General features: G+C 41.4%; 1 protein-coding gene across 2 annotated transcripts in view; it reads left to right on the top strand.

The window, feature by feature from the left end:
* Positions 1-22,147, top strand: part of Pias1 (protein inhibitor of activated STAT 1) — a 113,937-nt gene that overhangs the window by 86,608 nt on the left and 5,182 nt on the right. For both annotated transcript variants that reach the window (XM_028867044.2, XM_028867051.2), the window contains exons 8-13: positions 2,155-2,228; positions 8,854-9,014; positions 11,634-11,764; positions 12,768-12,948; positions 17,332-17,474; positions 20,308-20,345. In XM_028867044.2, the coding sequence (XP_028722877.1) occupies positions 2,155-2,228; positions 8,854-9,014; positions 11,634-11,764; positions 12,768-12,948; positions 17,332-17,474; positions 20,308-20,345 (728 nt within the window). The remainder of the gene's footprint in view (positions 1-2,154; positions 2,229-8,853; positions 9,015-11,633; positions 11,765-12,767; positions 12,949-17,331; positions 17,475-20,307; positions 20,346-22,147) is intronic.

Consider the following 22,147-nt stretch of genomic DNA (forward strand, 5'->3'; position numbering starts at 1 on the left):
GTGTAGACCAGGCTGGCCTGGAACTCACAGCAATCCTTCTGGGATTACAAAGTCACTTTGCCCTACTAATTAAGTTAGTATTCTTTCAAATTATTATTATTATTTTTTTTTTTGAGACAGGGTTTCTCTGTGTAGCTTTGTGCCTTTCCTGGGACTCACTTGGTAGCCCAGGCTGGCCTCGAACTCACAGAGATCCGCCTGTCTCTGCCTCCCGAGTGCTGGGATTAAAGGCGTGCGCCACCACCGCCCGGCTCAAATTATTTTATAAGAAAGAATTAGCTAAGGTTGGGTGAATAGTGACAAACACATACATTCCTAATTTATATTTGGTATTAGTTAGTATGGTGTCTTGATGGCCCTATTTTTCAAACTGAAATCCAGAGGTTTTGTGACTTAAGGGATATGAAAGTCGGACTTCGAAAACTTTGGATTTGTAGTCTACAAATTACCTTCTTAGTATGGCATCAGAATCTCTGTTGAGCTTTTTAAACCATTGATTCATATCCTTCTTCCCTAGTCTAATGTAGTGGTCGGTTAATAAATTAGAATGTTCCAGGTGTAATTCAGATGTACTTCTATGTGGAGATTCCTAATGTAAGAAAATACTTTAGTAGACTGTCCAAAACTTGGGCATTCTTAAAATTCCAAACTGTGTGTGTGTGATCATGTGCTTCATCAAGGCTGGCTTCTTAGTTCTGTTAGTGGCAGTCAGTACCCAGACATTTGCTTGTCAGTTTGTCCTTCCTCCACTCCATTTTCTTCACTGTGTCATCAGTGTTGTCACGACTACTGCACAGAAGCCCTGAAATTGTGGTTGGTTGTGCTCACAACCACTCCACCACAGGCCCCTATTTCTAAGACTTTCAGAATATATTCTCTGGTCATTTCCTGACTCGCTGTTTTCTGTTGTTGGCTGCTGTCTTCGGAGGTTAACTGCTGCCCAGGGTTCACACTTGGAATCTCAGTGTTGTGTTGCTGTGAAGAGACACCATGACCATGTCAGTGCTTACAAAAGGAAGCATTTAATTAGGGCTTGCTGACAGCTTCAAAGGCATATCCATTATCGTCATGGCAGGGAGCATGAAGGCAGGCAGGCAGGCACAGGGAGCAGTAGGGAGAACTACATCCTGACCCGCAGGCCAAGAGAGAATGGGCTTGGCTTGGGCTTTTGAAACCTCAAAGCCCACCCCATTGACACACTTCCCTCAACAAGACCACGCCTCCTGATCCTTTTCAAATAGTGCCACTCCCTGGTGACTAAGCATTCAACTGTATGAACCTGTGGGGGCTGTTCTCACTCAAACCCCCACACGTGGGACAGATAGAGAATCTTTTCTAGTAAACTGGAGAACAGTAAAAGAAGAGCCATGAAAAGTACAATTATTGCTGGCTCCTTTTTAAAAGTTGTAAGAAGTTTGAACTGAAAAGACTTAAGTTATCTGGTGTACCTTCCAGATTTACTGACAGTAACATTTAGCTGAAAGAGGCAGATTGACTTGCTAAAGATTCACAGTGAGTTAATGGGTCGACGGCAGGATTCAGCTTTGTGGTAAAGAAAATAGTTGGACCTTTTCTTTTCATAACATGTTTATCATTGATCTTTATTACTCCCCCCCCCTTTTTGTTGTTTTTTGAGACAGGGTTTCTCTGTGCAGCTTTAGAGCCTGTTATGGGACTCACTCTGCAGACCAGGCTAGCCTGGAACTCACAGAGATTCACCTGCCTCTGCCTCCCAAGTGCTGGGATTAAAGACATGAGCCACCACCGCCCGACTTTATTACTTTCCTTTAAGAGAATACAGATTAATCATAATTTTAAAGAAAATCACTGGTGTCTTAGAATAATAACTAAAAGGGGCCAGCCATCCCTGAACATGTAAGCTGCTGTTGAGCATTTCTATGGACCATGATGCAGGGCCAGTGCTCTGCAGGAGCTTCAGCTAGGCTGCGGAGTGAGGCTCTTCTTCCCTTGCTTCCTCTGAAGGATATAAGCTGTGTGACTGCTCTTAGCGTTCCTTCGGTTGATTAGAAGAGAATTGAGTAGATTATTTTTGACTTATTTAGCTTTTAGATTTTAAGCTCCTTTTTAAATATGTTATATTGGTAATATCTTTAATAAACTTATTCTGTTTGTTTTCTCTTCAATGCATTTCAGTTAAAGAGAAATTAACTGCAGATCCAGACAGTGAAATAGCTACCACCAGCCTGCGGGTTTCCCTGCTGTGTCCAGTAAGTGTTTGCTAATGCTTGTCTTTAGGGTAGTATATACACTTCTTCTTTCTACTGAACATGAGAAATTCTGCTTACTTCAAGAATCTACCCACTCTACACTTTATCAAAATGGAGAGACACTGAGGCGTAGGACTGTGAGCTGAATAATTCTGAAGTGTGCTTCTCTAATGGTGTAGATCATCTAAGTACTGCCTTCAGTAAATAACTGCACAGCTGTTTTTCAGGTTCCAGTTAAAAGAGCGGAGTAAGGAGTGCTGTAGACTGTTTATACATACACACACACACACACACACACACACACACACACACGAGCACCAGGCCTAGTGACCCATGCCTATAATCTCAGAACTTGGGGTGAGGTGAGGTGCTGAGTCAGATGGATTACCATGAGTTCAAGGCCAGCTGAACTACCCCCGGTCTCAATTTTTAAAAAAAGAAAGAGGAGAAAATCCTGTTGTGCCTGACTGCATTCCTTATGCCTATAGAATTAACTTAAGAGTACTTATAAACCAGAAAGGGAAGTTTAAGAAACAGTCGTTTGAATGAAACAAATATCAAGTCATAAGATTTTACCAAATTATTAAACCTATAAGCAAAAAATAATGTTGTTGAAGTTCATTTCATACCTAATTTATTGGGCCCATCAGCATTAGGGATGGCAATTGAATATTGCCTTCATATGAAAGAAGGTGAAAATTAGTAATAAATTACTGGCATTTTGATTACCTCTTGTTCTATAATCAAATGAACTATTTAAATGTATGAAGAATGAAAGGATATATGTGTTTCCTGATTTGCCTGGATTGTTCAGAAAGGCGCTATCATAGTGAAAGCTTTCAGCATTGAGATCCCACTAACTGGTAGTTCTTGTGTTCTTAAAGGAGTAAAAGGTTTCTTAGCCTTGTATTGCTTACTAAGCCTTGACTTGAATATAAAGTCATTGGTGAATGATTAGTTTTCAGTTCTGTCCTTTCCATGTTTCCTAAAGCTGGGATCCGTACTCTTTACACACTTTCATGGCCATAGAAGAAACACAGCAGGAGCCACTAAGACCTGTTGCCATGGCTCTGTCAACTGCTCTACGGAGGGCTTTCCTTCTGAATCTTCTTTATAGCCCATCTCCTTAAGAAAAGTTTTGTTAGTTAGGCTGTTTTGTTTTTCAAGACAGGATTTCTCTGTGTAGCTCTGGCTGTCCTGGAACTCACTTTGTAGACCAGGACAAACTCAGAGATCTGCCTGCCTCTGCCTCCTGAGTGTGCCATCACTGCCCAGCTAGGTTATTATTATTAAAAGTTCTTTAATAACCAGATAAATGTTATAACAGCCTAAACATAGGCTGTAAAGGAACCTAGGGTTGGGGGCTGGAGAGATGACTCAGTGGTTAAGAGCACTGACTGCTCTTCCAAAGGTCCTGAGTTCAATTCCCAGCAACCACATGGTGGCTCACAACCGCCTGTAATGAGATCTGGTGCCCTCTTCTGGCCTGCAGTCATACATGCTGTATACATAATAAATAAATAAATCTTAAAAAAAAAAAAAAAAGGAACCTAGGGTTGTTGTTGTTTATAAATTGATAAATATACATGTGGAAATAGTTGGAGAATAAAAGGACAATCAATTTTTTTTAAGAAGCATAAAGTTGGCTCAAGACCAGGAAGATAGAAGGTAAGACAGAGGGGAAAAAAACTTAAAAATAAACAAAATATTTTAAAATGTCATATTTCATTCTGTTTCTCCAAATCCCAACTTAACTGCTTTGTTTCTTGCTACTTCATTTCATTGTAAAACCCCAGTGGAGAGGTTATGATAAATTTAGAAATATACAGAAGCTTCATTTCCCACTCAGATCACTAGAGGAGTCTTGTTTCTTGGCATTCCCAACCTAGAAGTGTTTACAGCTGCGCTAATATGTAGTATTTATAATGTTGAGCAGTCACACGAAATGTGTTCATATAAAGAAGCAGCCCAAGGTATACGGTGGCATTTTTATTTATGGAATGAATTTTGCATTCTATGCTTCAGGTGCTTTCCCATGTTACTAGAAATATTGATCACATTTTGCTTCTTACACTTCTTGATTTAGTAAGCCAGCTTCTAATTTTTATTCCAAGTCCCCCTGTGCTCCTCTCTCATTAGTTCCAACAGTTTTAGCAATTCATTGTAAATTAGCATCTGCTTTCAAAATTCAGATTATAAAAAAAACTACTATAAATAATATATAATTACAATAAGTCATGACTTCCTATCTGACTAAAGGGATAACTTCCTACAGTTACTGGAACATCAAGGCCATATATTTTAGGTATGTTTTTGCTCAAAAATAAAATACAGTTGTGATAACTCATCTTTATATCACATTTATGGAATCATAAAAAGAGATTTGTTCTTTGAAATATGTAAATATGCCATCTTAGTGTGCATTTCTATTTCCCTTTTGTAATATGCAGAGCTCAGAATAAATGAGTTTCTGTTATTTGTGTGCCATTTAGCTAAAGGCAACAAAAATAATTAAAATGTCTTTGCTCTTTGAGGATTGTCAGTTCTAATTTATTAAGAACAGAAACGGAAATGTTGAGAATTCAGATATGAGCTGTGCCACGGATCTATCCAAATGCAGATATTTTAGAGTTTATAGAAGAAAAAATAAACTAGAAATTTATTTTATGAGTATTTATTAGTATGAAAAACTTAGGAAATGTTTTTTCCTAATATCAATCATCCTTTGTATTTATAAGAAAAAGTCCACGTTGTCATGAACATTGTAGGGTCCTGCTGGTGGACACTGGCTTAGACTTAGGTTTTTCTCGTGCAGCATCATGAGCTGTACACACCGTGAGTAAAGTCAGCCTCACTAGAAAACATCCGGGGCTTGTTTATGTGTGTCTGTGAATGACGCAAACATCCATTTGTCCCACAAAGGAAGAGAACTTTAAAATCAAAAGACTAAACTGCTCAGTGCTCACCCTTTCCGACACCAACTTGTAGCATGAATCTTAAAAGTTCTTATTAATAAAATAAAACCTGGAACCAAGTATTGGGGTGAACACTGGAAGATCAGAGAGACAGAACAAGCCACAGCTAACCTCACCTGGCCAACTTCTCAGCTGATCTTGTTTCCTCAGACTGGAAGCCTCTGTGTCCTTATATCCGAATGGCTCTCAGCTGAACTGTGCTGCTCAAAACCTAAAAGCTTAACCAGCCAAAAGCTTAACAGCCAAATGCTTCTAGTTCCTGGTCTTCATGCCTTTTGTATCTTTCTGCCTTCTACCATCACTCCCTGGGATTAAAGGCTCGATTTCTGGGATTAAAGGTGTGAGTCACCATGCTTGGCTGTATCCTTGAACACATGGATTTCTGCCTAGCTCTGCCTCCCAAGTGCTGGGATTAAAGGCGTGTGCTACCCCCTGTCTGTCCTCTATGTTTAATATTGTGGCTGTTCTGTCTTTGACCCCAGATAAGTTTATTAGGGTGCACAATATTTCGGGGAACACAATACCACCACACCAACTTAGAGATAATGGATGTGTGTTTGTCTGATAGACACTTAAATCTTTAGTGACTGATATTAAAAATCAGAGACAGGAGGATTTTTTACACAAGAGTTATTTTATAATTCTTTGAGGTGGCATTTGTAGTATAAATACTAAAAGGCCATACCTTTGAGCATGAACTTCTGCTTTCTTATGCTATTTATGACTCTCATTCCTGTACTGTTTTCCTATCAGTTTGCATTCAGACTGTAGGTCACCTTGTCGGTGACGCTCACCACAAAGGCGTGGGATCGTTTTCTTGCCTATATGCACCAAGGGCTAACTAAACAGCTTCATAACACCTTTTACTGAACTTGTATTCAGTTCTTATGATTTGATTTCCATAAGCACATAAGAAAAGGCCAAAGAACACAGTAGTTCTGGCAACAGAAATCTATTGCCTGTTTGCCATTAACTAAGTCCAGCAAGCTTTTCCAAGTTATGATCTAGTTGATGGTGCCAAATTAAATTTTCATCTTTTTATTTTTATATACATTTAGTGGGAGGGCCATTTGGTTTTTGAAACTGAGAATCATATTGCCCAGACTGGCCTCAGACTCGCTATTCTGTCCAAGGATGATCTTGAAGAGTTTCTGGTGTTTAAGTGTTGGGATTCCAGCCGCACATCTGAGTCACACACAACACGGGAACTCAGAACTTCCTGCATGTGAGGCAGATGTTCTATGGACTATACCTCATTCCCCATTCAGTTTTTATCTTAAATTAGACCTTAACTGTGAAATGCAGATTCCTATGGTTGCTTAATATTAAGTGAAGAAACCATAGGCTGAAAGTCCTGTGGGAGCTCAGTGCCAGCACACTAAGCTCCCAGCTGCAGAGCTGTTAGGCTCCTCCTGATGCTTCATGGAGACAGTAAGATAGGAAGAAGGATGGTTTCAAAATCCAAGCACCAGGCCATAGAATTTACACTTTGACAGAGGTAGTTTTCGAAGGCTTTCCTTTCACATGCCTTTATTCCTATAATCCCTAGCTGTCAGTCTCATCTTCCAGACATAAGGAGTTTCTCTTAGGACTGCTAGTGTGTACAGCTGACAGTTTATCAGTATATACAAGACTATCATTCCGCAGTATAGCAGGTACTTTTCCAAAGCTGGGGGCAAGGACATGAATCTGACCTATTTCCCATAGGAGATACACAAACAAATAGTATAATCTTACTTAGGTAAGGCTAGAGCTGGGACACAAGAGATGAGCATGCTTATTTTACTCTGGATCTCTCCTCTCCCTGCTTTGGATATAATAAAGGGACATTCCTCCTGTTTTAAGCTGATCATGTGTCCAGTGTCCTTTTTAAATTCTTCATCACTGCATCCGGTGGAAATAAGGAGGAAATGGTGCTACTTTCCAGATAGAAAAGGAGGCCCAGAGAGGTTAAGTGTCTGCCCAAGAAGTACAGTAAATCATTGGTACCAGAACAATAATTTAGGGCCCTGTGACAGTTGGTTTCCTCGGTAGACCAGGAAATTACACGTTTCCCTAAAATTTTTGTAAGCCAAGAACTTTTTTTCTCTTTTAACTCACAAACATACAGAAAGTCTTTTTCCATGAACTTAGAAAGTAATGTCATTATATAAAGTGAGGAGCTTACATGCTCTGTGGCCATTATAGACTTTGGGGAACCTATAGTAGTCATGATACAGCATTCCTTGTGCAGGTCCCCAGGCAAGGTTTCTACCTTGGGCCCAAACAAGCAGCTTAGGACAAAGAAGTTTATATGTGGGATAGAGTCAGTCTGTGTCAACTCAACAATTAAAATGAGGCAAGAAAAATATCCTGAATTGTCTAGTCATGCTTGAAACCCAGGGATGCTGACTGTGTGATTATAGAGGAATACAGAGTGCACAACACCTGCCTTCTGTTCCAAGCTACCCCCAGCCATTATGCCTCACACTGGAGGAAATGGGTGATTTTGGCTTCATCTTGTGAACTAGAGGTCATTCAGAGATGAAGATAGAGTCCATACTGATCTCTGTGACTAGCCATAGTTCATTCTTTTTGTGAATGTTTAATTAGATGCTTCTTAACTTTTTTCAGATCAAAGACTGATTTAATAATGTGAGAGTGTGAGAGGGATGGGAATATAACTCAGGGGTAGAGTGCTTGGCTAGCATACACGAGGCCCCAGGTTCAATTCCCAACGTCACACACACACACACACACACACACACACACACACACACAATATGAGAGCGCTTTCAAAGGGGTTCAGGCCTTCCCAACAAGAAACTCACTTGCAGCCTGTAGAGGTAGTAAATGGCCTTGTGGTAGACTAAATAGTCACTGTTTTGATATTCAAAGATATACTGTAGTGTTTAACCTGCAGGCAGGTTTCTCAAAATAATGTGTTTTATGTTCTTCTGTGGTATTAAAACACAAACAGTGCAGATGCAGCATATTTTTTATATTAAAACTTTAAATATTGAAATTAAAATGTACGTATAACACTTTCCCATTTCCCTTTCTTCTAATCCCTCTCAGGTACCCACTCCCTTGCTCCCTCTTAAAATCATGGCCTCTTTTTCTTCAAGTGTTATTATTACTTACATTTGTATTTGTACACATATGTATTCCTAAGTATGTAAATACAGCCTGCTCAGTCCATATGATGGACTGTTACTTGTATGTATATAGTTTCAGGGCTGGCCATTGGGTATCTGATAACCAGTTAGGTTATCCCTGGGGAAGACTGCTGCTCCTGCTCTCAGCCTTGCTGAGTTGCCTCTATACAGTTCTTTGTCTAGGATTGGAGCCCGATGAGATTTCCCTGTACCATCTTAGCATGTCTGTTGGTGTTATCCTTGTTCAGGTCCTGTTCAGGCAACCATGTTGTTCGGTATTGTGGGTAAGAAGCTTCCCTGTCATTTCTAGGAAACAGTGTCAGCGGATTTCATGCTTCTCTGACTGATGTCTTTCTGCCCCTCTTCCATGATGTTCACTGTGCCTTAGGTGCAGGGGTTGTGCACACAACAAGCTTTAAATTATAATACATGTACATTGTATTTCAGGAAATCATTAGCAGAACCTAAGTTTGAATAGCAGATACTAACATTGACCTTCCCCTTCTCTGAAAGCTCGGGAAAATGCGGCTGACAATTCCATGTCGGGCACTTACCTGTTCCCACCTTCAGTGTTTTGATGCAACTCTTTATATTCAAATGAATGAGAAAAAACCAACGTGGGTTTGTCCTGTCTGTGATAAGAAGGCTCCATATGAACATCTTATTATTGATGGGTATGTATGTTTCCATTTCTCCTTGTGTTTTAAAATGACCCTGTTAGCCCAGTTTGTCACCATCAGGTTTGAGATAAAACCTAGAGGGACATTTTTCAAAGTAGGATTTTCATTATTCTAGAAATCAGTGAGTAATTAACATTGTAAATACTTTCCATCTTTCAGGGTTGTTTTTAAACATTTATTGGTGGCATAGTGTGCACATGGGAGTTAGAGGACAACATTGGAGAATTGGTTCTTGCCTTCTACCATGTGTGTTTTGGGGGTCAAACTTGGCAGCAGGAACCTTCCACTGAGCCATCTCGGTGTCTCCCCAACCTTTTAAAAAATTTTTAACATTGAATTTTATTTATGTCGTGTGTGTTCATCTTGTTTTGAAAACAAGTGCGGGCTGGAGAGATGGTTCAACAGTTAAGAGCACTGGCTGCTCTTCCAGAGGTCCCAGCAATCATATGGTGGCTCACAACCACCTGTAATGAGATCTGGTGCCCTCTTCTGGTGTGCAGGGACACATGCAGGCAGAACACTGTGTACATAATAAATAGATCTTTTAAAAAGCACAAGTGCTTTTTCCTTTTCCTTTTCCTTCAGTACCTTCTGTTTACCATCTTAAGCACCACTAGTTCTAAACAGGGTATGCATATACTTTTGAGTACATCTAAGACCTACAGAATGCATTGGAGAAAGCATGGTTATTAGGAGGTTCTGGTAAACTGGAATTCATCCAAAATAAATAGATAAATAAATAATAAATAAATGAGAGCTTTTGGAGCTAAAGAGATGGCGCAGCAGTTAAGAGCCTGTATTGCTTCTATAGTTCTCCCAGGTTCAGTTCCCAGACCAGGGGATCTGATGCCCTTTTCCATACTCCATGTGCACGTACATACACACACACACACAATTTAAACAATTTATAAATAAAAAGGTCTCTTTTAAAAGTTGGACTTTTTAGTAGAAGGTAGCCAGTTTCTAGAGACTAGCTCTGCTTCTGTCCTGTCCATCAAGCCCTGTTCTCCACTCTCAGGGCTCCTGGAAAAGGGCAGCCAGCTGATAGCATCTCCCTTTGTTCTGCTGCTTGGGTTTCTATCCTTGCCTCGTGTTTCTTCTCTCTGTCTTTACCCTTGCCTCACAGTGCTCCACGGCTCTCCTTAAAATCCATCTGTCTGTGGTGTTTGAACCTCTGGCCATGAGTCTGTCACTTCTGTCGGCTTCTGTTTGCCTTTTTCCACTGAACAAGAAACAAGGAAATGAACTGTGAAAAAGGAAAATGCCTACTAATATTTCTAATATTCTTCAGTAAAACACTCAAACAAGACAGTTTATTTATAGTATATGAGAAGGCATATGAGCCTGAAGGGAATAATACAAGCAATTGAATGTATTTATCAATAGACTTACAACCCAGAACTTTAAAGATATCAGTCTTGGGAAAATATGAGTAGATAGTATTGTTTCCTGTTAGATTTTTCAGAAATGAAATGATAATAACATAAATTTAAATTAATAGTAATATTTTATCAGCTCTGTATAGTATATATCTTAGTTCTTTCCTTGTAATAAAATCTCTTCTCTCTCTCTGAAAAATAGAAAAAACAGGAAATAGAAAGCATTTTCGATATAACTTCTGGTTTTATTTTTATATAAATTCTAATTATATACTATTAATAACCTTGAGTCTTTGGTTTTATTTAACATTATAACCAGATAATTTGGCCACAGTGAACTTTATGCATTCCCTATAAATATTCTTTTAGTGCCGATGTATTATTTTATTTGGACTTAACTGTTGGTTGTATGGTTTTGTTTTGTTTTGTTTTTATTTTGGGGTTTTTTTTTTTTTTTGAGATAAAGTTTCTCAAAGTAGCCCTGGCTGTCCTGGAACTCACTCTGTAGACCAGGCTGGCCTTGAACTCGTAGAGAACTGCCTGCCTCTAACTCCTGATTTAAAGCATGCACCACTTCCACCCGGGTAGTTGTTACGTTTTTATATGTATGACTTTAGTTTATAAAATAAGACCTTATGAGCAATTTACAAGTGTATAGTATAAAGAAGAAAACTGAACACATAGACAACCACTGCCCAGAGATAACTAGTGTGTGCTTTTATTCACACAGAGAATCTTGTTTTGAGATACCTTTTTTTTTCTTAACCATCTCAGTTTTTGTGAACTGAGATGTATTTGTATATTTAAAAATCTTGGGGCCACTGAGATGGCTCAGTGAGTTAGGTGCTTGCTGCCGAGGCTGACAATCAGAGTTCAATCCCCAGGACTCACATGGTGGAAGTAGAGAACCAACTCCTACAAGTTGCCTTCAGACCTCCAAACATGCACTGTGGCAGCTACCTACCCATATAACACACACTAAAATATAAAGATATTTTTAATTGTCTTTTTTTTTTCAAAGTTACATAACATTTTATATGAATGTTCCACAATTTGAGTAACTATTTTCCCTATTTAGCATTAGGTTTTGAGAACAAATGTAATTTATCTGTTCTTTCTTTTCCCCCATTTACTATTTGTATAAAAACATAGAAAATTCTAAGTATTTTAAGAGTCAGGTTTCTCATTTCTCTTCATTTAAAACTGCTATAATAAGGACAGATTGTTTGTCCAGGTTGTTTATGGAAATCCTAAAGTACTGTACAGACTGTGATGAGATACAGTTTAAAGAGGATGGCTCCTGGGCTCCGATGAGATCAAAAAAGGAAGTGCAGGAAGTTACTGCCTCATACAACGGAGTCGACGGTGAGTACCTGTCCACCAGTACAGTAGTCGCCACTGTGATGTACCGTGGTTTTCACACTTTGGAACGTTCTGAGCAGTACAAATAGCTCAATAATTGTTAGGTAATTGATTACATGTCCACAAATAGTGAGATTCCTTTTAAATCAACTTTGTTTGCCAGCCTTAAGATTTTTATGTTGCTAGCTTTCAGAGTAGTCTAAAGTCACTTTTCAAGTTGTGGTTTTTGAAGTACTACCCTTTCAAAGGGTTTATAGTTTTGGTGTACAATATTGAATGTTAGTTTTTTTTTTTTTTTTTTTTTTCCTTCTCTCTTTTTTTCTTTTTCTTTCGTTTGCTTTCTTTTTTTGGACAGGGTCTCACTATGTAGCCCTATATGGCCTGGAGCTCACAGAGATTCACTTGCCTCTGATTCCTGAGTGCTGAGACCAAAAGTGTGTGCCATCACACCCAGCTCCTTTTTTCTTTAAATATATGGATAGGTTTGACTTTCAGTGGTTTGCTAGGAGACAATGAAACTTTTTTTAAAATATATTAGTATTTCCTAGGTATTTTGGATGCTGTATAGATAAACATATCTATACAGTCCTGCTCTAAAATACTTTTATTCTAAAGTGGACATAAAAGATACTTTTTTTTTTTTTTTTAAGGTCTCTTCATGTATATAGCTCTGGCTGTCCTGGAACTCACTATGTAGACCAGGCTGGCCTTGAACGCACAGAGATCCGCCTGGCTCTGCCTCTAGAGTGCTGCGATTAAAGGCGTGCGCCACCACACCCAGCCAGCCATAAGATACATTTTGATTATTCTATTTGAAAATTGTTTTTCAAAATAGTTCATTAACAATAAGAAGTGGCAGTTTTAAACTTAGTAGAACAGAGCCACTGTTACTTCTCAGCTCTAGCTACAGTAGTGTTGCTCCTCTAAACTGATAAGCTCATCTCCAGGGACCCTGAGAAAAGAGGAGAGTTGACACAGGTCTTACGCTTTAATCATTCCCACACAGGATGCTTGAGCTCCACATTGGAGCATCAGGTGACTTCACACAACCAATCCTCAAATAAAAACAAGAAAGTTGAAGTGATTGACCTAACCATAGACAGTTCATCAGATGAAGAAGAGGAAGAACCCTCTGCCAAGAGGACCTGTCCTTCCCTGTCTCCTACATCACCACTAAACAATAAAGGGTGAGTACTGCTAGAACTTTTCCAAAATCTCTGTTGTGAAAGCTTGTTTGGTAAGTAAAGTAAAGGCCGCCAGATAAACCACTATGCTTGAGTGCAGAATGTAGATTGACTTTTCCCAGGGATGTAGCATTCTTGAGGAATTAGAGTACTACACTACAAGAGTTTAGATATAAGATTCATCATATCAAGAGATGCTTCTGGGCCTAGAGAGATGCATCAGCGATTAAGGGTACTTGGTGCTCTTGCAGAGGACCTAAATTCAGTTCCCAGCATCCATATGATGGCTCACAACTACTTGTAACTTGAGCTCCAAGGGATCTGATGCTGCCTTCTGGCCTCCAGGAGTGCACATGCACACACACAATTTTTTTTAAAAGATGGTTCTAGTGTGCACAGTAGTTTTGATACACATCAGAATCATCAAGAGTTTTGCTTACATTTAACCATTCTTTTTTGTTTTGTTTTTAATAAAGACTCGTTTGTTTTGTGTCTGTGTCGGGAGGTCAGAAAACAACCTTCAGGAACTGGTTCTTTCCTTCCACCATGTGGGTCCCAGGATCAAACTTAAATCGATAGACTTAGTAGCAAGTGCCTTTACTTGCTGAGCAATTTCACTAGCCCTCATTGAACCAATTTTTGATTAATATTGTAAATAGAATTACTCTTGGACCAGGTGTGGTGGTGCACACCTTTACTCCCAGTACGTGGGAGGCAGAGGCAGGTGGATCTCTGAGTTCCAGGCCAGCCTGGTCTATAGAATGGGGACTCCCCCACCCCCATGCTCTTTCCCTGTGTCCTCTCCTCTTCGTTTGTGGTGTGGCTTTCCTTCCAGTATCTTTTTGCAGTCTTTATCCTGGTGCCTGGTGACAGCCACCTTGCTAGAGCGAGTGCCACATGACAGACAGTTGAACCACTAGTCTTTCCCACACTGGGTTTGTTCAATGTAGACAATACATTTCCTTTTGTGAACTCAGACTGCTCTGCCGACCCTCATGGTGTCCTTGAACAACCCAGACTTCCTCACCCTTTGGGGGCGGGGGCGGGGGAGGGATGGACAGAAGAGTGCAATCTCAGCTCTTGGGAAAGAGGGCAAGACTGATCTTCCTCTGAATCTGAGGAGGTGATTGAAGTGCCTTTCATAGTTGTCAGAAGCCACAAAGGGATTAGACTTCATTTTGGCATGCATGTAGGGTTTAGAACACTGGCTAAAAACTGGAACCTACTCGCTATCAAGTTAACTCTGAGCACTTACAGTAGAAAGCTGAGCACACCTGACCATTGAAGCTGGCTATAGATGTGTGTGTGAGCTGCCAGGCAAGATCTGTGATGACTTGGCTTGCCTTCACAGTAGCCCTGTTCTTGTTGCCTTTGTTTCCCAGGAGCCTCCTATCATGTTGTAACTTGGAGCTCATCACTCATAAGGCTGGCAATAGTGGCAATAGGATTGCCACAAGTTTGAGGCCAGCCTGAACTAGATGACATCCTATAAAAAAAATCAGTTGTCATAACAATTTTAATGTAGTAAGTGTTCTGAGGAACTTAGAGACCAGAGGATATGCTTAGATGATACATAAATCCTATGACACATGAGGGACCAAAAAAAAAATGACCTTGGATCTGGATATCTGCAGGAGGTCCTAGAACCAACCCCTCTCCCCCCACAGATATCTGGAGAAAACTGTATTGTCAAATTTTTGTGCTATAATTGCAAAATTAAAAGACACTTTCTTTTTTTTTTGGAGCTGAGGACTGAATCCAAGGCCTTGTGCTTGCTAGGCAAGCACTCTACCATTGAGCTAAATCCCAAACCCCAATACACTTTCTAAAACAAGTATATAATACTTTAGGGTTAATTGTATGGTTGTTTTCTACTCTTCAAAATAGTCATATGTGAACTCTACAGTAGTTTTACTATCTGAGTATATTTTTTTCATCAGGAAAACTTTGGAGTCTTTAGAAATCTAGTATTTCTAGTATTTCTTCTTTGTATATTTACTTTACAGTTCCTCCCAAAATAGCTCTGTTTATTATGTTTGGAAAGTTACATTAGTTGCATTAACTACTTCCCTGAATTTTTGCCCGTGATGGATTGTGCCTAGATATAGCTTTGCAAATGCTACACCTTGATCTCTGACTGTGTAGATAAAACCTGGGTGTCTCTAGCATCTTTAAAAGAATGACAACTGTGCAGCACTGTGAGTGTCACAGCAGCAACCAGCTGCCAGCTAGAACAGTACTGTCCCTGCTGTTGTGTACTGTAATATGGAAGTGCACTTGAAAGCAGTCACAGAATTGAAAGACGATATGGCGGCCATCCCATAGCCAGGAGATAAGGACTGCAGCATCTTGCCAAGTGTTCCATTCACCCAGAAGTTCCATACTGTGTGGTAGACTGGGATGTTTGTAAAGACTAGCAGTCAACTGCTTTTTCCTGTTGCAATCTTCTGAGCATAGACAAAGAACATAGCTAAGGAACATGGCATTCTCTGTAGGTGTAAGAGGTTTACATTTTCATTGGATGGAACACTTCTGTGCAGCACCTGAACGTGTCTTATACTTACTGTCCCACTCACAAAAGTGTAATGCATACTCATAATTAGGATTCTGTTCCAGGAACTCTAACCTTGGTATGAAGTACTCCATACCATTTAAATTGTACCCCTACCTGCAAGTACTTCATGTGGGGTATTAGAGGCAAAAGCTCGGGCTGGGGATGTGGTTCATTGGATAAAGTACTTGCTGTGCAAGCATGATGACCTGATTTTAGATCCCCAGATCCCATGTAAGCCTGCTGCAGTATTGTGCATGTCTAATTCCAACACTACTGCATCAAGAAGGGACTCAGACAGGAGAAGCCCTGTCTGGCCTAGCATATCATGAGCAATGAGGGGACAGGCAAGGACCAATACATCAGGTTGTCCTCTGCCCTCCATGTGTGTGCTGTAGCACCTGTGCGCTTACACTAGCATACAAACACTCGTCGTGCGCATGCAAAGTAAAAGACGTCTCTATTCCTCTGTTTCTGTTAATTGATTTTCCTCTGTGCCTGTTAGCCTTACACGATTGGGATCATGTGTAATGATGCATAAGCCTTCCTAGGACTATCATAACTATTTTTTTTTCAAAGTCAGTTCTTTATTCCTTCTTCCCCCCCCTCCACCCCCCCTCTCCCACATACCCAGGGTTTCTCTGTAGCACTGACCAGCCTGGAACTCTCTGTAGACCAGGCTGGCCTCAGACTCAGAAATCCACCTGCCTCTGCCTCCCGGGTGCTGGGATTGAAGGTGTGCACTAGCACTGCTGGGCTTTCCTCCTTATTTCTTACAGGAGATAAGGAGAAAGCTTTGGCCTCTAGCTGATGAAGCGTGTCACTGCTTTTCTGGAGTTCCTGTGTTTCCTTTGCAGTTGTACCACTCTCCCTTGGAAACTTCTCTTCCTCTTCACCTCAGGACACTTCTTTACCATGTCTCGAGGCTTTGATTGGCTTCAAAGGCTCTGTCATTTCAACTGTACTGATAGCCAAGCTAGACATTGGGTGAACCAAAGTTACTGCTCCGAGTTCACTCTCTCACCAAGCTCATAAATCTGTTTTCTCCTCGGTGCTCGAGTTGCTGCATTCCAGTAGTTGCCTCTCTTTGTGTTTTCCTTACCAGAGTCTCTTAGTTAGGGTGTCTATTGCTGTGGTGAAACACCATGACAAAGCAAGGTGAGAAGGAAAGGGTTGGTTTGGCTTACACTCCCATATCACTGTTCATCATTGAAGGAAGTCAGGGCAGAAACGTGGAGGCAGGAGCTGATGCAGAGGCCATGGAGGGGAGCTGCTTACTGGATTGCTCTCATGGCTTGTTTAGCTTACTTTCTTATCAATCACTAATTAAGAAAATGCCCTCAGGCTTGTCTACAGCTCAGTATTAGGGAGGCATTTTCTTAATTGAGATTCCCTCCTCTCAGATGATTTAGCTTGTGTCAAGTCAACATAAAACTGTCCAGCATGAAGGGTATCCCTAGATTTCTCACTCTCTGCCCCTTGAGTATCTGCGTTCAAAGGGCCACAGTTTCCTTTGTTGTGTGTACCTTTCACTCACGTCCTGTTACGGTGACTCAGCTCTGCATTGCTCCTGCATCCTTAGAGTGGAGGATGGCCATCTAAGGACTGTATGGACTAGAAATGGTGATTCCATTGCATCTATCTGATTCTCCTTACAGCCTCTGCAAAAAGACTACTGCATGCCAGCTATTTCTTACCATTTGTTTTGCTTTTTGTTTGGTTGTTATTGTTTATTCTTTTATCATAATAAAAAGTAGGACTCATTGTGGGATACAGTTTCATTTGTTAAACTGTTAGAGTGACTATTACATTTTCTAAACATTTCTTCCCCACAGTATTTTAAGTCTTCCTCATCAAGCATCACCTGTGTCCCGCACCCCCAGCCTTCCTGCTGTAGATACAAGCTACATCAACACTTCCCTCATCCAGGACTACAGGCACCCTTTCCACATGACGCCCATGCCTTATGACTTACAAGGTGAGTCCCTGGTCCTTCAACTGCCGTCACACAGGCTGAGGAATGCCTTCACTCTGTGTGGCTGCAGTCTGGGGGTGAAGGATAGAGGGAAGAAGTGGAGATGGGGAGAACAGGCCTTTGGATCCCAGAAAAAACAGCCTGGAGCTTGGTGGCACCTTCCTCAGCAGCCAGGGCTCACTGCTGTAGGAGTACTGAGGCAGTGGTCTTCAGGTGTTGTGAACTTCCCAGTATTCTGTAGGCCATTGGAACACTTCTTGCATGTGGCCTTCATTTTGGTGGGGTTGAATGCTGGTTTTTATTCTTTATGGCTTCATGTAACAGACACTGTGTGTAACTGAGTTGTATTATGAGACATGATCTTGCTGTGTAGCCCTGGTGCTGGCCTGGAGCTCACCATATAGTAAACCAAACTGGCCTCAAACTTGCTGTCATCCTCCTGCCTCTGCCTCCCAAGAGCTAGGTTTTTAGGCTTGCACCATATTGTAGAGGTGCTGCATGCCATGGCACACGTGTGGAGATCAGAGAACAGCCTGCAGGAATTCATTCTCTCCTTCCACTGTGTGGCTGTTAGGGATCAGACTCAAGTCACTAGCTTTGGTGACAAGCACTTTTACCCACTGAGACTTCTTGCTAGCCCTGTAATAGCAATGAATTAAGACATTAGAAATTTTTTTTTAAAGATTTATTTATTATGTATACAGTGTTCTGCCTGCATGTACGCCTGCAGGCCAGAAGAGGGCACCAGACCTCATTACAGATGGTTGTGAGCCACCATGTGGTTGCTGGGAATTGAACTCAGGACCTTTGGAAGAGTAGCCAGTGCTCTTAACTTCTGAGCCATCTCTCCAGCCCAGACGTTAGAAATTTTTTTAATTTGGTTCTTTTTTTAATCTTTTTTTTTTAATCCTCTTTTTCTTTTCTTATTTTATTTTTTTTTTTTTTTGAGGCAGTCTTTCTTTGTAGTCCTGATTGACCTCAAACTCACAGATATCCACCTGCAGGTGTACACTACCATGCCCAGACTTTAGCCTTTTTTTTTTTTTTTTTTTTTTTTTTTTTTTGGTTTTTCGAGACAGGGTTTCTCTGTGTAGCTTTGCGCCTTTCCTGGAACTCACTTGGTAGACCAGGCTGGCCTCGAACTCACAGAGATCCGCCTGGCTCTGCCTCCCGAGTGCTGGGATTAAAGGCGTGCGCCACCACCGCCCGGCCCAGACTTTAGCCTTTTTAAGAGGAGTTTGAAATGCCAATATATTCATTTGTATCTCAAAAAGAATGTCAATTCTGGGTGTTATCTTTAAAACTTCATGGCTTATGGACTAGTCATTGAACTTCCCAGAAGCTGGTTACCCCAGCAGTTTTCTAAAGAGCTTTCCTAGCTCTTTGCACACACCCGTCACTATTGAACCACGTTCTGTAGGTCCTCATACTGGAGTCTCTCCTGGTGTGGGCGGGGGTGGTTGCCAAAGCACTGCATTGCTCGTGTACGTCACGGTCAGGCGTCAGCGGGAGACACTCCTTTTCGTGTTCTTTGTTATGTAGTGCTGAGCGGTGTAAAGCAGTATGTAGGTTAGGAAGGGTCTGCCTGCGGCCAGGAATCAGGGCTGAGCTTTTCTGTGGTGCCACCAGACACTTGTTTTTAAAGTCAGGGTCTCTTTGTGTAGCAGCTCCGCCTGCCTCTGTTTCCTAAATGTTGGGATTAAAGGCATGCACCATCATGCCGGGCTCTACAGTCACACTTGGGTTTTAATCTGGTCTAGATGATGGGAAGTGAACAACACATCTGAGGAGGAGAATGAAAAGCTTCGCTACAACTTGGGTGGCCTCTTAAAGTTTCAGTTGTAAAATCAAACCAAAAGTAATGAAAGACCCCAAGAGGCATTCATGTACAGTAAATTAGATTGAAATCTAAGGGCTAGGGACATAGGTCAGTGTGTAGAGTGCTTGCCAAGTATGCATGAAGCAATGGGTTTGATTCGCAGCACCAGATAAACTGAACATGGTGATATATGCCTGTGATCCCAGCACTTAGAGGTAAAGACACGATTAAGAAGTTCAAAGTCAAGCCCAAGATAGCCAGGGCTTTGTTACACAAAGAAACTCTTTCTCGAAAAACCAATACCTCCTCACCCCCCACCCCCGCCCCCCAAAAAAATGAAAGTTCAAAGTCAGTATAGGTTGTGGCCATCCTGCACTATATGAGATTCTATCTAAATAAATAAATGTTTAGCCAGGTGGTGGCGGCGCACACCTTTAATCCCAGCACTCGGGAGGCAGAGCCAGGTGGATCTCTGTGTGTTTGAGGCCAGCCTGGGCTACAGAGCGAGATCCAGGACAGGCACCAAAGGTACACAGAGAAACCCTGTCTCGAAAAACCAAAAATAAATGAATAAATGAATGTTTACTTGTGAGGAATCAGTGAAAGCAAGGTGTTTGTTTCCAAACTTGGACTTCCTCCTTCATACCCTAGAGGTGGAAGAGCCATAGAACACCCAGCTTAGCATTCTATGGCTTTTGTTTTGCTCTTCGTTTTTTTGTTTTGTTTTGATAGGCTTTTTTTGTTGTTTGAAAGTTTTTTAATGTCCCCTTAGCTGGCCTGGAAGTTGCTATGTAGACCAGGCTAGCCTCTAACTCATAAAGATCTGCCTCTGTCTGCCTCCTGTAAGTGCTGGGATCAAAGGTGTGCACCCCATGTCCAGCATTCCTTGTGTTTAAGCATGAATCCAGAGTGCATAGAGTGTAAGACTTAAGTGCTGGGATATTTAGAAAGGTTTGCTTTTCTTTTTTGTTGGGTTTTTTTTTCCTCTAAACTAAGTTTTTTTTATTCTTTCCACAGGATTAGATTTCTTTCCTTTCTTATCAGGAGACAATCAGGTACGTTAATGTGAAAACAATCCATTTCTTTAATTGTATATTAAAATATCTAAAAGTATAATACATAGCCAGAAGAAAGAGTAAATTTCCTTGGAAAGTAGAGTACCTATGACCAGTGTTGCTCTGGCTGTAAGAATTTAAATAAAAGCCACCATTCATCACCACCTTCACCCCCAGTAGAGGGTAAAAGCAATGTCTGCCTATTGATTTCTCAATACTGCTGTATAAAGACACAGGGCAGTGAACCATGTGACTGGTAGATTTCATTCTTGGCCACATGTGTGAGAGTGTCTGTTGCCCAAGGCATCCTAGGCTGTGCTGCTGCTGCATCGCCAATGGTGTTTAAAGCAAACGGTTGTGTGCAGTCCATAAGCACTAGGTAGTGGTAGCGAGTGACTGTTGACTTCAGTCGTACAGTATGCTGTGCTTCCTCACACGCTGTGTACTGCAGCTCTGCTGCTGCTGCTGCTGCTGCTTCTCCCACGTTTGTCTTGAGCTCCTGCTGTTTTATTAATCTCAGGCCCGAAATGTACAAAATCAATTGCTAAAAGGCCACATGTAGTGACCTGGAAACAAAACTAAAAGTGATCACGGTGCATAGAAGGAGAAAGTCAGTGAGTATTACTCACCAGTCAGGCTGTCCCATTGCACTAGAGCTACAGACTTGAAGAGCAAGAACAAAGTGACCAAAGTCTCATCGAAAACAGTGAGACAACACAGATTGAGAAAGGCCTGCTTCAGCCATGGAGAAATGGCTAAGGACATGGATTAAGGACAGGAGGCAGAAGCGCATCTCACCACCAAAGCAGTGATCCAGCCACTGTCTAGATGCCTTCCTGAGTTTCGTGCCAGCAAGCTGGAGCACTGGTTGGAGATGAGCAAACTTTGCAAGATGTTCATTGGTGATAGTGCTCACATACATCGTCCTTCATCCCAGTATCACAGTGGTGGTCTCGTTCCGACACCATGTCTCTGACCCAACCAAGAGAAATAGATCAAGGAGATTTTTTTTAAACGTTTTTGAGGATTTCATACATGAGTATACTATATTCACATTATTTCAACCCACCCCTCCTCCAGCTCCTCCTGTGGCCCCTCTCTGTATATATATTTTTATTTTTTATAACTATTGTATGCATGGTTGTATATGTGCAACACAGCACATGTTTGGAAGTCAAAGGACAGCTGTATGGAGTCAGTTCTCTCTGCCTCTGTATGGGTTCCAGCCATTGAACTCAAGTGCTCAGGCTGTACAGCAAGCACCTTTATCTGCTGGGCCATCTTGCTGGCTGATCAAGGAGATTCCGTGGCCTCTGAGCCCACTGCCCGAGTAGGACCTTTGTCCAGGCTCTCCTGCAGCAGGAACACTGAGGAGACATACCTGTGTCCTCAGTGGCAGCACCAGTGCTATTCAGTAGCCTTGTTTAGGCTTGGGCTGATGTAACAGAACTTATGGCATCTGGAGGAAACCCTCCAGACATTATTACTGATTGCAGAGAATTTGCTTTTGGTGAGGAGGTTGCAAAGCAATGCTGTAGTAACTCCAAAATGGTATGTGTGACACTCAGGTGCCCCAGAGAGGTTCCTAAGGAAACTGTTATGGGAGCCTTGGAACTGAAAAGCAGGCAAAGAAAGGGGAACTGGAGGAGGAGACAGAAGGAGCCCCAAGAAGCTTCATAGAGGAGCTAGGGGAACTTGTGCAGACAGCAGCAGTCCTCTCCGATGCTTGAGAAGAGAATGTCAGAGAAGGAGAGTGTTTGTTTGCACTGTTCACAAGCGCATCTCGCATGGAAAGGGACAGG

Source organism: Peromyscus leucopus, chromosome 7 (assembly GCF_004664715.2).
Source record: "Peromyscus leucopus breed LL Stock chromosome 7, UCI_PerLeu_2.1, whole genome shotgun sequence".
NCBI lineage: Eukaryota > Metazoa > Chordata > Mammalia > Rodentia > Cricetidae > Peromyscus > Peromyscus leucopus.